The sequence below is a fragment of the Rosa rugosa genome, chromosome 7, assembly GCF_958449725.1.
Source record: "Rosa rugosa chromosome 7, drRosRugo1.1, whole genome shotgun sequence".
Lineage (NCBI taxonomy): Eukaryota > Viridiplantae > Streptophyta > Magnoliopsida > Rosales > Rosaceae > Rosa > Rosa rugosa.
In genome coordinates this window covers 8,015,039-8,029,600 of record NC_084826.1, presented here as the reverse complement: position 1 = coordinate 8,029,600, position 14,562 = coordinate 8,015,039, and the positions used below count along the sequence as shown (strand labels likewise).

General features: G+C 40.2%; 2 protein-coding genes across 2 annotated transcripts; both read right to left on the bottom strand.

Annotated features, from left to right (window-relative positions):
- Positions 1 to 3,697: 3,697 nt before the first annotated feature.
- Positions 3,698 to 4,577, bottom strand: LOC133722758 (uncharacterized). The gene is made up of 2 exons (XM_062149627.1): positions 3,937 to 4,577; positions 3,698 to 3,725 (listed from the first exon to the last, which is right to left on the bottom strand). Exons 1-2 carry the CDS (start codon positions 4,575 to 4,577, stop codon positions 3,698 to 3,700), a joined length of 669 nt encoding a protein of 222 aa, XP_062005611.1.
- A 3,670-nt stretch (positions 4,578 to 8,247) lies between these two features.
- Positions 8,248 to 13,213, bottom strand: LOC133722323 (uncharacterized). The gene is made up of 2 exons (XM_062149205.1): positions 12,504 to 13,213; positions 8,248 to 11,236 (listed from the first exon to the last, which is right to left on the bottom strand). Exon 2 carries the CDS (start codon positions 10,736 to 10,738, stop codon positions 9,845 to 9,847), a length of 894 nt encoding a protein of 297 aa, XP_062005189.1. The 5' UTR covers positions 10,739 to 11,236; positions 12,504 to 13,213; the 3' UTR covers positions 8,248 to 9,844.
- Between the last annotated feature and the right edge of the window lie 1,349 nt (positions 13,214 to 14,562).

The window sequence follows — 14,562 nt, the reverse complement described above, 5'->3', positions numbered from 1 at the left end:
CCACGGATAGGCAGCCAGGCGGGCCACGGCCTGAGCACAAGAGTTCCCCAGGATCACCGCTGACGCGCCGCCACGTACTCTGCCAAGACGGCATCAGAAGCTACTAAAACTGGGAACTAAAGCACATCAGTCCCACATCGAAAACAAAGAGAAGATCAAACCTCTCCTCACCTATAAAAGGTCCTCTCTTCTCTCTTCATTATTATGCATTAACTACTCATTTATTATTGTGCTGCCTATATGTATCAACTGACTTAGGCATCGGAGAAGTGAAGACCGCCCAACGCGGTCTCCCTCTGACGCTCTGTCTTTTATTTGGCAGCCAGCAAGGATCACCAAGTATACAGAGTAGCGGTCTGTCCACCGGACCCGCGTTAAACGAAGATTTGGCTACCGCCAGACTTTGAGCATTAACAATTATATAAGAGCCAATGGTTTTCATGTGGAAACACATTATGAGAATGGACAGAGTTCCTTTGCATCACCTCTAATGTCTATGGACATAAACGAGTATTAAAGAAACTTATGTGTCGCTCTAATGGGTTGTATGCAACCACTATTTGAGTTATTGAATCCAACCATGTCATGAGAGACGACTTATGGGATTCTGACACATATAGGCTTTGACATGATGATCCGTGTATTAAAGACTTTACACGGACATCCATTTTCAGAACGAAGAAAAGTAAGAACCAAGAATTGGTTCTAGGAGCTGCACATGCGCCTCATGGCTCCATGATTGTGCAAAGACCGGCCATACATGGCCGGCGCCGCCTACCCCCTGCGGCAAATACATGGCATTGACGCCATAAACTCCTCTCTCTACTTCTCAAGTCTATTGTGACATTATGGCTTAACCAAAAGCCTCATTGGTTGATTATAAAGCCCATGTTTCGTTCTGTAAAGCCTGTTATTTAGGATTGAGACCATCCTATGCAAAGGAGATTGAGGAAATAATTTCATTCTTACAAAGAATCTAAGGGAATTCCATGGATTTGATCAACCAACTTGCGGACCGTATAGATGTTTTATGGTGTTGGTTGATACGCAAACACGCTGGTCACGTGTTATGCCATTATCCACTCGTAATGCTGCTTATGCTACACTCCTAGCACATAACATATGGTTACTGGCTCACTACCCAGATCATCCCATTCAGTCAATTTGACTTGATAATGCTAGAGAGTTTACATCGACAATTTTCGATGACTATTGCATGTCATTGGGTATTGATATCAAGTATCATATTCCCATGTACACACCCAATTGGTCTCTCGGAAAAGCCACCATTAAACGACTACGATGGTAGCCCGGACACTGGTAATGCGCACCAATATTTCCGCTTGGGTTATGCAATATCGCATGCAGCTATGCTAATTCGTCTACGACTCATGGCAGCCACTCAACTTTTATTTGCATTACAGCTAGTGACTGGGTTCGAGTCTAATATCTCGTATTTATGCATATTTGAGTGTGCGGTTCATGTGCCAATTGCGCCGCCACAGCGCATCAACATGAGTCATTGCAACGAATGCATATATATATATATATATATATAAGTCCGCTACGTAGAACCCTTGACAGGCGATCTCTATTTCGCTGGATTTGCGAATTGTCACTTTGATGAGACAGTCTTCTCGTCGTTAGGGGGAGATTAGAACGTCAATGTTCAACAGGAACGACAGGAATTGTCGTGGTCTGTCCCCACTATGTCTCATCTTGATCCCCTAAAAGTGACGAGATCACATATACCTGCTGCAAACATGCCTGCAAGGATTGATGTCCCCATAAGAGGACATGGTGTCACCCAGAGAAGATGGGTACGGCACCACCACCATGGATGGTGGTATGGTGACGCCACAAGGTAGCATAATGGCGTCATAGGCCATGGGTTCCGCTAGAGAGCGTAGGAGACCCATAGGTTCGATGGATTCTCGCCCTAAGAGGAGAGCGAGTTTGGCACAACTTGATCCATTGATCATTGATACTCAAAATCCGTCTCATGAGAATATTTTGGATTGTGGTTATGTCCAAGAGACATCGTTGGGGGACGCCTCAATGTTAGAACCAATTCCTGAAAATATAGAGATCTCTACGAACTACACTAGTGTACATGAGGACGTGGAATTATTGAGACCAATGACATCGAACCTTACTCCGTTGAAGAATGCCAACGTAGAGAAAATTGGCCTAAATGGAAAGATGCGATCCAGGTTGAATTGGATTCACTAACGAAGAGGAAGGATTTCGGGCCTGATATGCCAACGCCTCCTAACATAAAACCTGTTGACATTAATAGGTCTTCGTTAGATAGCGTGATGAGAAAAAGAGATGATAATCTCGCCTTATGGCTCAAGGCTTCTCACAAAACGCCTTGGAATCGACTACGAGAAGACATATTCTCTCGTAATGGATGTCATTGCACTCCACTACCTTGTCAGTTTGGTAGTTTCCAAATAACTGAACATGCAGCTTACAAATGTGGTCACTACATATCTTTATGGGGATCTAGATACGGAATATAATGAAGGTTCTTGTGAACTTCATTTACCCAAGTTAAGTGGCTCTAGACCACGGAGCGCGTTTGCAACGAGGTTGAAATGCTCACTAAAGTGACTACTTGATTGGGAAGGGATATGATGAACTATGCCCACGCTTTTCCATGACAAGTTCCGGATTTGCAATTGTCGTGGTTTATGTTGATAAACATAATTGGAACCCTTGTGGGTTAAGGAAAACCGCTGAACACTTGAAATCCGAGTTTGAGAGGAATGACCTTGGGAGAACACGGTTTTGTCTAAATTCAGAACTTGTATACCGTGTCAAGAGACATTTTTTGATAAATTCAAAGATGCACCATGGTCGTCCGTAGTCTTGGCCCTAAAAGGGATCCGTTTCGTCCCAGGGATGATGACGAAGACGTGTTAATAGCAGAAGTGCTTACTTATGTACAATAGGCGCATTATTGTACTTAGCACAATACAAGACCGGACACCTCAATTATTATGAACTTGTTGGCTAGACATAGCCCCGCGCCAACGCAACGCCATTAGATTGGTATAAAGACAATCTTTCGATACTTGAGAGGTACGATTGATATGGGCTTGTTCTATCCCTACAGAGAAAAGAGATAACGGAAGTGTGGGATCGGACCCCACAAGGCAAAATGCCACCTTCCGTGCTCCTCCTCCCCTCCATCAAAATGACAACAGGCACTTCTAAATATTGAAGTGAACCAAATCCGATCTGAGGATAATGTAGCAGACTTATTTACTAAGTCGTTACCAAAATCCACCTTCGAGAAACATGTGAAAAGCATCGGATTAAGAAAGTTATCCGAACTTCCATGATTGTAGCAATCAGGGGGAGATATTGACATCAGGGGGAGGCATGATGTCTACATGTTCGATCTCGAAGAGTGAAGGACGTGTTGTGCTCTTTTTGTCCTTCGACCAGGGTTATTTTTGTCCCACAGGGTTTTTGTTACCTGGCAAGGTTTTTAACGAGGCAACAATTAAAGCGTCATCACCAAGTTTGAGCGGCACAAGGGGGAGTGTTGAAGGATATCGACATAATGTGTGCCTCTACAAACTAGGGTTAGAGTTGTAATAGGAATGTGTTCTAGGTATTCAATTGTAATCAGATTCTATTACCTTTTTGGGTACCTTGTAACTCCCTATTTAAAGGGCTCCTATTATCAATAATATACACACAATTGCATTCTCCTACAACATAAATGAATATAGTAACTTTATTCTCAATGTTGTAATTTTAATTCAAATAATTGTAATTTTTGTTTAAATAGATGTAAAATGAATGCATGATAAACTTTTTTTTTTTTGAAAAGGGGTTTGGAACCCAGTCAAGCTGGGAGGCTCATCCCCACGCCCATATTATTATTTAAAATAGATTGACGCATCGGGGGGGACGTAATACCTGTACCCCGAGCATTTGCATGTAGAAGCTTTACAAAAGTCTTCATAGAGGACATCCTGTAAGTAATCAGGAGCCTCCCCTAAATATAGATCAGTAACCTGACCTAAGCTAGCAAAGTGGGCAAGTCTATCCGCCACACTATTTGCTTCTCTAAAGATATGTCGAATTACAATAGCATCAAAAGCATGTACATAATCTTTGCAATCATCGATAATTCGACTAACCTCTGAGTTGTCCTCTCCTTGGTAATTCATAGCATTTACTAAAACCGACGAGTCACTCTCAACTTCGATCTCTCGCCATCCTTGGTGTATAGCTAGGAGTAAAGCTGCCCTACAGGCCTCAACTTCACATTGAAATGCAGAACCTGCATTTGGTAGAAGCCTGGACCATGTGGCATGAACTTTACCACTGGAATCCCGCACAACAACACCTATGCCACCTCGGTCCCCATCTCGCTGGAATGACCCGTCAATATTCAACTTGAGCCTGCCTCTGGGAGGGAAGACCCACTTTGTTTTCTCCCTTCTCCTAGGCTGCCTTGCTTCCTTAATTGGATGCAGACGTTGGTATTCCAAAAGAAGTTGGTTTGACCATGCAGAAGCATGCATGGGATTAAATGTGCTCCCATTCCATACCATTTGATTCCTTTCTACCCATATGGTCCACAGAGACATGAAAAAGGTACACACCTGTTGCATGGGAAGTACGTCCACCATATCTAAGATCCATGCAAGAAGAGAAGCTGATTGATGATTCCTTGCTCGCAGACCAAGTGCACCGAATAGCCAAAAGCATGCTACCACATTACAGTCTTTGAATAAATGTAAATCAGTTTCTACCTCACATTTGCACAAAACACATACCAACTCTGGAAGTTGGACTCTTTTTTTACTCAACGCTTCTTTGGTAGGTATAATTCCACACACTAACCGCCAAATAAAAGAACGTACCTTAGGTTGGACATGTACCTTCCAGAGCTTCTTCCAGAACGCCATCAAGACTGGTTATCCCGCCGAGGTAGATGTCTGAAAAACAGGAGAGGACAGTCTTCTAGTGACATGATATCCGCTCTTGACACTATAAATCCCACGCTTGTCATAATGCCAAACAATCCGATCAGGAGGGTTTCGCACACTTAGCAGTATCTTAATGACTTGGATACATATTTACGCAAGCGTACGTATCGTTGTCAAGATAGGGAAGTATAATGCCCAAAGTTATCGTACCACGGGGATTAGTGGCTAACCCACAATCCTTGGGTAGTCGGAACTAAAGTCACAAGCAAATAAAGAAAAGTAAAAAGAAAATAAATAAAAATGTTAATCTAAGGCACCAAGCCTTAGCAATGCTCGGCTTTGATTTTCACCAAAGCCTAATCAAAACTAAGAGCCTAGTGATGAATATTTACAATGAGTTGGAGTTCAATATTTTGAGAGTTGATTTTAGATTAACAAAATGTAATGAAATGTAAAGCAATTAATAAAAATGCAAATAAATTAATAAAAGTGTAACCAAATAAATGGGAACGTCGGGTGTTAGGGAGGTTCCTTCACCCAATTTCATGTGTCGGAAGCTAATCCAATATAGATGCAAATTTCCTACTTTGGCGGTAGTCGTATCCAAGGCGGTTCAAGGCTCAAGGACCTAAATTCCCTTTCATGGTATTCCTACTCCGGTTCAAGGGCCGTAGGGACTCACTTGGCATGAATTAGAGCCGGTTCAAGGGTCACTAATTCACATCAAGAGGCGTAGAGATCAAGGAATTAGACTACTAAGCGACCCGCCCGCGCAATCACGCAACGGGTGTAAATCACCATGCTTATACCCCCTCGAATACGAAATTGAAGGTTTCTAGCTTAGGAATTAGAAGGGGTCAAGCCCCTAACTCCATCCTAGACATGCTCAAAATACACACCCTAGAGTTGACTAGGCTCCTAGACATGCATTTTAACCCAACAAAAATAGATATAAGCATCCATCATATGAAAATTGCATCATTACATTAAATTAAACATCTTTTACACAAAATTTGGGTTAGGGACACAACCCTAAAACCCAACAAGAAAATTACTCACTACCCATAATTATGAACATCAAAGATACAAAATTCAAAGAGAAAAGAGTATAGAATTGTAGGAGAAAACAAGAATAGTTACAAATAGCTAAAAAGCTAGCATGACTAATCTTGATTTACAACTCCCACAGTTACCCAAGTCTTGAATCTTGTAGAGGAGAAATCTTTGATGAATCATTGAAGCTTTGGGTGAGTAAATCCTTCAAATCCCAAAAGATTACTAAGAAAATAATAAAGAAAAGATGATGGGAAGGTGATTGATGGGAGAGGGCGGCAGCCCTCCCCTTTTGGAAATGGTTGTGCGGCGCTCTTCTGTCTTCTGTAGGGTTCTCTCTTCCAAAGATGAGATATGAGGATATATATATATATGTGGTGGCTGTCTGGGTCTTCGTAAAGGAAGGAGAGTAGTGTGAGTAAATGGATGGATGGATGATTGCCAGAGGGAGAAGAAACGGAATCGTGGCTGTTCTTCTTTTTGAATTAAATGCCACGTGGTGGTCTGTGAGGTAGAATGGATTAGGCTCAATCATGATTAATCAAACCATTGATTAATTTATGGTTTAATTAATCATCATGCTGTTGATTCTCTTTGCTTCTTCACGTGCCCACCATTGTTCATTAAACATTTGTTTAATTAACACTTTTTTTGCTTCTTTTATTTTTATTTTCCTTTTCTCCTTCTTCTTCTCTCTCAATGCATTTCCGCATATATTATCGGAGGCAATTGGATTCCGCTCCTTTGATAGCGTTGACTACGGTTGACCCGCATTGACTATTTCGTCTCTTTCTCAGAAACTCCAATTAGCTCCAATTTTGCACCATTTTCCTCCAAAATTCTCAACTCCGCTTATTTGCTACAAAATAAATAAAAATTGATTAGTTACATATTAATTAACTTGAGAATTGACTTATTTCTAGTGTTTTCGATATAATTACATGTATATAAATGCGTGTAATCACACCCCCACACTTGAACTTTACTTGTCCTCAAGCAAACTAAATGAAATCTAATCCGAAAATCTATTAATTCACAAACATAAAGGAAGTGTAGTATTAGCCTTTCCAACCACAACCCTCGGAGAACTAATTATGTATATGACCATGAGGTTGACAAAGCACAACATAAGATTTTTGAATTTGTAAGGCAATTAAGATGCACATGTGAGAAATGCTAAAGTATATGCATGTGTTGACCATGTGTCAAATCAATCCACCACAATCAAATAGGCATATAGAAGACCCGATATAACCCACTAAACTCACAAAGGTTCACTAAATATTACCACTCAAGTGTTTAGGGGTTATATGTGTTTCACTCAAAAGCAATTTCACAACATGCGTCGCCATAGGCTTGCTCTTCGATCTCATCTCCGCTAGGTAACCCACAACATTCAAGATTAAGAGGTCTTTTATTTGGTTGTAATGGGGCTAAGGGCGAGTGGCTATAAGAAATGAAGGATAAGGAAATACAAAGTCCATAGAAATCGATAAAGCAACTCTCTCTTGTAGAGATTTAAGACTTTTGATTTCAAATGCTAACTCACTCACTCTAAACCCAATGTACAACCCACACTAAACTATATACAATACTTTACTTTCTTTCTATTTTTGGATTTTCTTCTATTTGAGTTTTTTTTTTTTTAACCCTTTTTCTTTTTTTTCTTTTCTTTTCAAACAACTCTTCTTCTTTTTTTTTTCTTTTTTTTTTTTTGAAACTTTCCTTTCTAAACAAAATCGCTCACCCCCACATTTATTCTTTTGTAACCTCACACTTTTGACTTTTTTTTTCTTCTTTTGAAGCACTCAAATATAAAGTCATTCTCTCGAATCGCTTCACCAACTACCATGGAATGGTAGGATAAAAGTGTATAGGCTAGGTAGGAATTTGTGGTGCGAATGAACAAAAAGGCTAACAATATACATAGGCTCAAAGTGGCAATCTTGTGGTAAATATCTTTGGGCACATGCTTCTTTGGCCATGGTGGTATATAGTCATAATGTCTCAATCCTTTCTATCATGTCGCAAGCTAAAAGTAGCCTTGAGAGGTCTCAAGCAAGTTCTAGATACGCAATGTCATGAAATTGTACACACATGAAAAAATAAGTGAATGAACGATGCATACACTATAGATATTAGGCTCAAAAGCTCACAAATAAGGCATGCAAGTTAATCAAATAATCTATATGCTTCTCTAACTATGATGAATGAACCTAACATAGGCTATGTGCACACATATAATCAAGCATAGATCACATATACACTTAATCACAAAACAAATTCAAAGTCCTAGATCATGCTTAATCTATCCACAATCATAACAAGTTAAGTCCATATCTCGTCATTGGGGTTGGAAAAGACATTAACCACTAAAATATAATTACATAAAGCTAATCTAATTTTTTTTTTTTAGGCGCCCGAGCCCTCACCCCCACACTTAAAACCAACATCGTCCTCAATGTTGTAAAGTGAGCTTGAAAGCCAAAATCCGTGTTGGATTTAGGTATGAAAGTGAAGTCCGGGCGAGGGCACAAAAATTAACTATCTAAATGAAAATCTAAATGCGGAGAAAAGATACAGAAAACCCCCTTTGTAGACACCCATTGCTCACGACCCTTGGAGAAGACCAATATGAGACACCAACCTCAAGGCACAAGGCCTTGACTTCCTTAACGTATGCTCCAAGCTAGCTCTAGGTGCTCATGAAAAGATCGACTCCATTTGGAACATAAATGTCCTTGAGCAATGCGTCACAAATAGGCCACCAAAGAATAAGGACAAGGTCCTCCATTAAGCATATGGCCTTGACCACCTCCAAAACACCTCACAACAGCCCTATAATGACCTCCATTGAAGAATTGAAGTGCAAGAAGTCCAACCACCCCGAGTGAACACAAACTAGTGAGTGCAGAAAACTTCCAGCAATGACCTTTCTGTCTTCAAATGCCCATATCTCATACTCAGAAAGTGATAATCAGGTGAGGCCACTTGAAATGGAAAGTAGACTCAGAGAGTTTTCTATCCATATAAAGTTAGCCACCTATCACCAATTGAAATGAAAAGTAAAGCTGGTCAAACTTGCCAATCTGTCATGAAGTTTTCTTCTGACCCTCAGTCACCAAAACTGTAATATCTGAAGCTCCAGAGGTGCAAAGAGGGTGAGACCAACTGGATACGAAATTAGACTCATGAATATATCTGAAGGTAAAATTTCACGAAAGTATCATATCTGAGTCAAACATCGTTGGCCTCCAAACTCACTGATCTGTTCTGCAGTTTCTGCTGTGCCCTGTTTCTGACCTCTGTTACTTGGAACACTATATCTGAAGCTAAGAAGGTTCAAATCAAAAACTGTTTCTTCTGCATATAGAGGACATGAGAAAATACATCTCTGAAAATTTTTAGCTCCAAATTGCTTAGGATGTAGAAGGTGTAGCTTCCCAAAGTCACTCTACAGTAGTTGCCTCTGTTCTGAACTTCATGCATTGACCATTAAATAAATAGAGCTCCAAGGACTGAAAGTGGTTCAAATTTTGGCACAAGACAGTAGACATATAGAAGAATAGCTCCAAAAAATTTCAGCTGAAAATAGCATATAGAATGGAATCTATAGTCACCCAAATTCAACTGAATTTCAGGACAGAAACTGCTCACTACCAAATTAATTCTCCTTCACATTTCCAACTCCGGACACCTCCCATCCACCCAAAAAGATGGCCAAATAGCCTTATTGATGAAAAATAAACCAGGAAATTTCAAAACCACCTAGGGTTGCCTCCCTAGAAGCGCTTGTTTTTAAAGACCCCAAGCCGGTCTATAGATTGTAATTTTTGTCAAGGTGGATACTTCTCAAGTACGACCACCCTATTGTTTGGGGCTAAGGGACTCTTTAATGTATCATAGAGACAAGACCAAGAGCTACATAAGAATACTCCATTTGATGGCCAAAAGTATAGCTTCTTAATCTTCCTCTTCTTCTCAATTTTTCTTCTAGGAGCTATCCTTGCCTTCTCCTTCTCAAGTGGTGTAGAAATGATGCCCATAGAAACAATAGGTGGTAGAAGCTCTTGAGAGTGATGGGAAAGGGTGAGTGCAAGTGCTCCATTTCCTTTCCAATCCATCACCTCATTGTAGAAACATTGGCCACTTAATGGTGGATTGAGTGGTAAAAGTACCTTAATCTCAACCCTCTCATTAAGAACATAAGTGCTCAATGTTTTACTCTCCACCTTGGGAAGCTCATGATGGAACTCTTTGGATGTGGGAGGAGAGAAAGTCCTTGGCTCTTCAATTTCTTCATCATCACAAGGTATTGAAGGACTTTCTTCCTCGTTGGAAATATCGGCCTCAACAATTAAGGGAATATGGTGTAAGTCTTCATGCTCCACATCCTCCTCACTAAACAAGTTATCCTCTTCTTCGGAATCATCTTCAACTATCTCTACTCCATTTGGAAGCTTAGATTTCCAATATTGCACCCATTCCTCCGAAGTGTAGTCTCTCACCTCACTTGCATTGAAACTTTCATAACCAAGCTCAATTTCTTGTACGTCAACATCACCATCATTATTTTCAACTTGCATAAAAGACTCTTGCTCAAGATGCTTGACATGTACTTCTTCTCTTGAAATAGTCTCTTGGTCAAAGAAAGACTCATGCTCATAAATGGTGAAAGGTGGCTCTTGTGCAAGACTAGTCTCAAGTTGCTCATTGGAATGTATAAGCATCTCTTGAGAAGCTTGCAATCAAGCTTGGGAGGCTTGCAATAGAGCTTGAGAGGCTTGCAATTGAGCTAGTAATTCTTCAAGGGAAGGCTTCCTAGACTCATATGCTTGCTCATGAGGATATGCTTGGGGAACCATGGTTTCTTGTGAAATCCTAGCTTGGGAGGCTTGCAATTGAGCTAGTAGTCATTCAACGAATTCCTTACTAGGCTCATGAGCTTCATCTTGTGGATATGCGTCGGGTACAAATGTCTCTTGATAAATGTACTCACGCTCTTGATTAAAATTTGGGCATTCAAATCTCAAAGAGCACTCAAAACGTGAATGCCATGGAGAATTACACAAAGCACAAGTTTCATTGCAAGAGGACATAGAACCAACCGCATGAGAATTCCACACTTGATGACCTCCACCATAGAAACTTTCTTGCTCATATCCCCTCGGATCGTCTCATCCATAGTTCCATCGATCCATAGCTCAATATGATAAGAAAATAAGCACCTATGAGTTCCCAAAAATAAAATTAGTAACCAAAATTTAAAAAGAAAATAGAAAAATGAGCACACAAAACATAAATAACTAAATTAAAATAACAACAAATTTTTTTTTTTTTTTAATAACAAATAAACAAAAATATGCCAAAGTGACCTAGAACCGATTTACCAAGGGATTAAGGCTATTAAACCCTAATCCCCGGCAACGGCGCCATTGACTTGGATACATATTTACGCAAGCGTACGTATCGTTGTCAAGATAGGGAAGTATAATGCCCAAAGTTATCGTACCACGGGGATTAGTGGCTAACCCACAATCCTTGGGTAGTCGGAACTAAAGTCACAAGCAAATAAAGAAAAGTAAAAAGAAAATAAATAAATATGTTAATCTAAGGCACCAAGCCTTATCAATGCTCGGCTTTGATTTTCACCAAAGCCTAATCAAAACTAAGAGCCTAGTGATGAATATTTACAATGAGTTGGAGTTCAATATTTTGAGAGTTGATTTTAGATTAACAAAATGTAATGAAATGTAAAGCAATTAATAAAAATGCAAATAAATTAATAAAAGTGTAACCAAATAAATGGGAATGTCGGGTGTTAGGGAGGTTCCTTCACCCAATTTCATGTGTCGGAAGCTAATCTAATATAGATGCAAATTTCCTACTTTGGCGGTAGTCGTATCCAAGGCGGTTCAAGGCTCAAGGACCTAAATTCCCTTTCATGGTATTCCTACTCCGGTTCAAGGGCCGTAGGGACTCACTTGGCATGAATTAGAGCCGGTTCAAGGGTCACTAATTCACATCAAGAGGCGTAGAGATTGAGGAATTAGACTACTAAGCGACCCGCCCGCGCAATCACGCAACGGGTGTAAATCACCATGCTTATAACCCCTCGAATACGAAATTGAAGGTTTCTAGCTTAGGAATTAGAAGGGGTCAAGCCCCTAACTCCATCCTAGACATGCTCAAAATACACACCCTAGAGTTGACTAGGCTCCTAGACATGCATTTTAACCCAACAAAAATAGATATAAGCATCCATCATATGAAAATTGCATCATTACATTAAATTAAACATCTTTTACACAAAATTTGGGTTAGGGACACAACCCTAAAACCCAACAAGAAAATTACTCACTACCCATAATTATGAACATCAAAGATACAAAATTCAAAGAGAAAAGAGTATAGAAGTGTAGGAGAAAACAAGAATAGTTACAAATAGCTAAAAAGCTAGCATGACTAATCTTGATTTACAACTCCCACAATTACCCAAGTCTTGAATCTTGTAGAGGAGAAATCTTTGATGAATCCTTGAAGCTTTGGGTGAGTAAATCCTTCAAATCCCAAAAGATTACTAAGAAAATAATAAAGAAAAGATGATGGGAAGGTGATTGATGGGAGAGGGCAGCAGCCCTCCCCTTTTGGAAATGGTTGTGCGGCGCTCTTCTGTCTTCTGTAGGGTTCTCTCTTCCGAAGATGAGATATGAGGATATATATATATATGTGGTGGCTGTCTGGGTCTTCGTAAAGGAAGGAGAGTAGTGTGAGTAAATGGATGGATGGATGATTGCCAGAGGGAGAAGAAACGGAATCGTGGCTGTTCTTCTTTTTGAATTAAATGCCACGTGGTGGTCTGTGAGGTAGAATGGATTAGGCTCAATCATGATTAATCAAACCATTGATTAATTTATGGTTTAATTAATCATCATGTTGTTGATTCTCTTTGCTTCTTCACGTGCCCGGCCACCATTGTTAATTAAACATTTGTTTAATTAACACTTTTTTTGCTTCTTTTATTTTTATTTTTCTTTTCTCCTTCTTCTTCTGTCTCAATGCATTTCCACATATATTATCGGAGGCAATTGGATTCCGCTCCTTTGATAGCGTTGACTACGGTTGACCCGCATTGACTATTTCGTCTCTTTCTCAGAAACTCCAATTAGCTCCAATTTTGCACCATTTTCCTCTAAAATTCTCAACTCCGCTTATTTGCTACAAAATAAATAAAAATTGATTAGTTACATATTAATTAACTTGAGAATTGACTTATTTCTAGTGTTTTCGATATAATTATACGTATATAAATGCGTGTAATCACTTAACAATCAACGCAACTTCATCAGGAGAAAATAACTCCTCAAGCATCTCCACAATCCACTCATTAGACTCTTGATCTATAAGGTCTGCAACTCGAAGCTCCTCTAAGCCTTCCATCACAGGTGTAACCGGTTTAAAGGTATGAGGCCTTGGAATCCAAGGGTCAAGCCACACCGATATGCTGTCACCTGTACCAACCTGATAACGCAGTCCTTTTGCCAAAACATCTTTGCCTTTAATTAGACTCCTCCAGGTGTAGGAGTCCCCCGGATCAACAGTTGCATGCATAAAGTCGGAATGTGGATAGTACTTGACTTTGAGAGTTCTTGCCAACAATGAATCTGGGTACCGAATTAACCTCCACCCTTGTTTCGCCAGAAGGGCATGATTGAAATCCACCATGTTCCGAAAACCAAGTCCTCCGTCAGCTTTAGGGATACACATCTTATCCCAAGCCATCCAATGAATCTTCCTACCATTCTCCGTGTCACCCCACCAAAACTCCGCCATACATCTATGCATCTCCTCGCAAAGGTGCTTTGGTAACTCAAAGCAGCTCATGACATAGGTGGGCACAGATTGGACCACCGATTTGATCATAACCTCCTTACCAGCTGCACTCAACATTCTGTCCTTCCAACCCTTCATTTTATTTCTTGTCTTCTCCATAATAAATTGGAATGCTTCAGTTTTAGAGTAACTAACCTCGGTTGGCAACCCTAGGTATTTATCATGCTTATCAACCCTCTCCACCTCAAAAACAATCGCCAAATTCTCTTGTACGGCCAACTCCACATTTTTTGAAAACGAGATTTTGCTCTTTTGATAGTTTATTTCTTGACCGGATGCACTTTCATATAGCTGCAATACTCCCTTCAGATGCTCACATTCCTCCCTTTCTGCTTTCATGAAAATAAAGGAGTCGTCGGCAAAGAAGAGATGGTTTATAGAAGGAGCTCCCGAAGCTATTGACACCCCATGTAACCTACCATGATTTTCCTCCGACAATAACAACCTTGAGAGACCCTCTGCACATAGGAGGAATAGGTAGGGGGAGATAGAATCTCCTTGCCGTATTCCCCGAGAAGGGCGAATGCATCCTCTAGGTTCTCCGTTTAGTTAAAACGAATAGGACACCGTAGATATACAACTCATAATCCATCTGATCCAAACCTGGCTGAATCCCATACTCTGCATGACTATCTCCAGGAATCTCCACTCAACCCTGTCG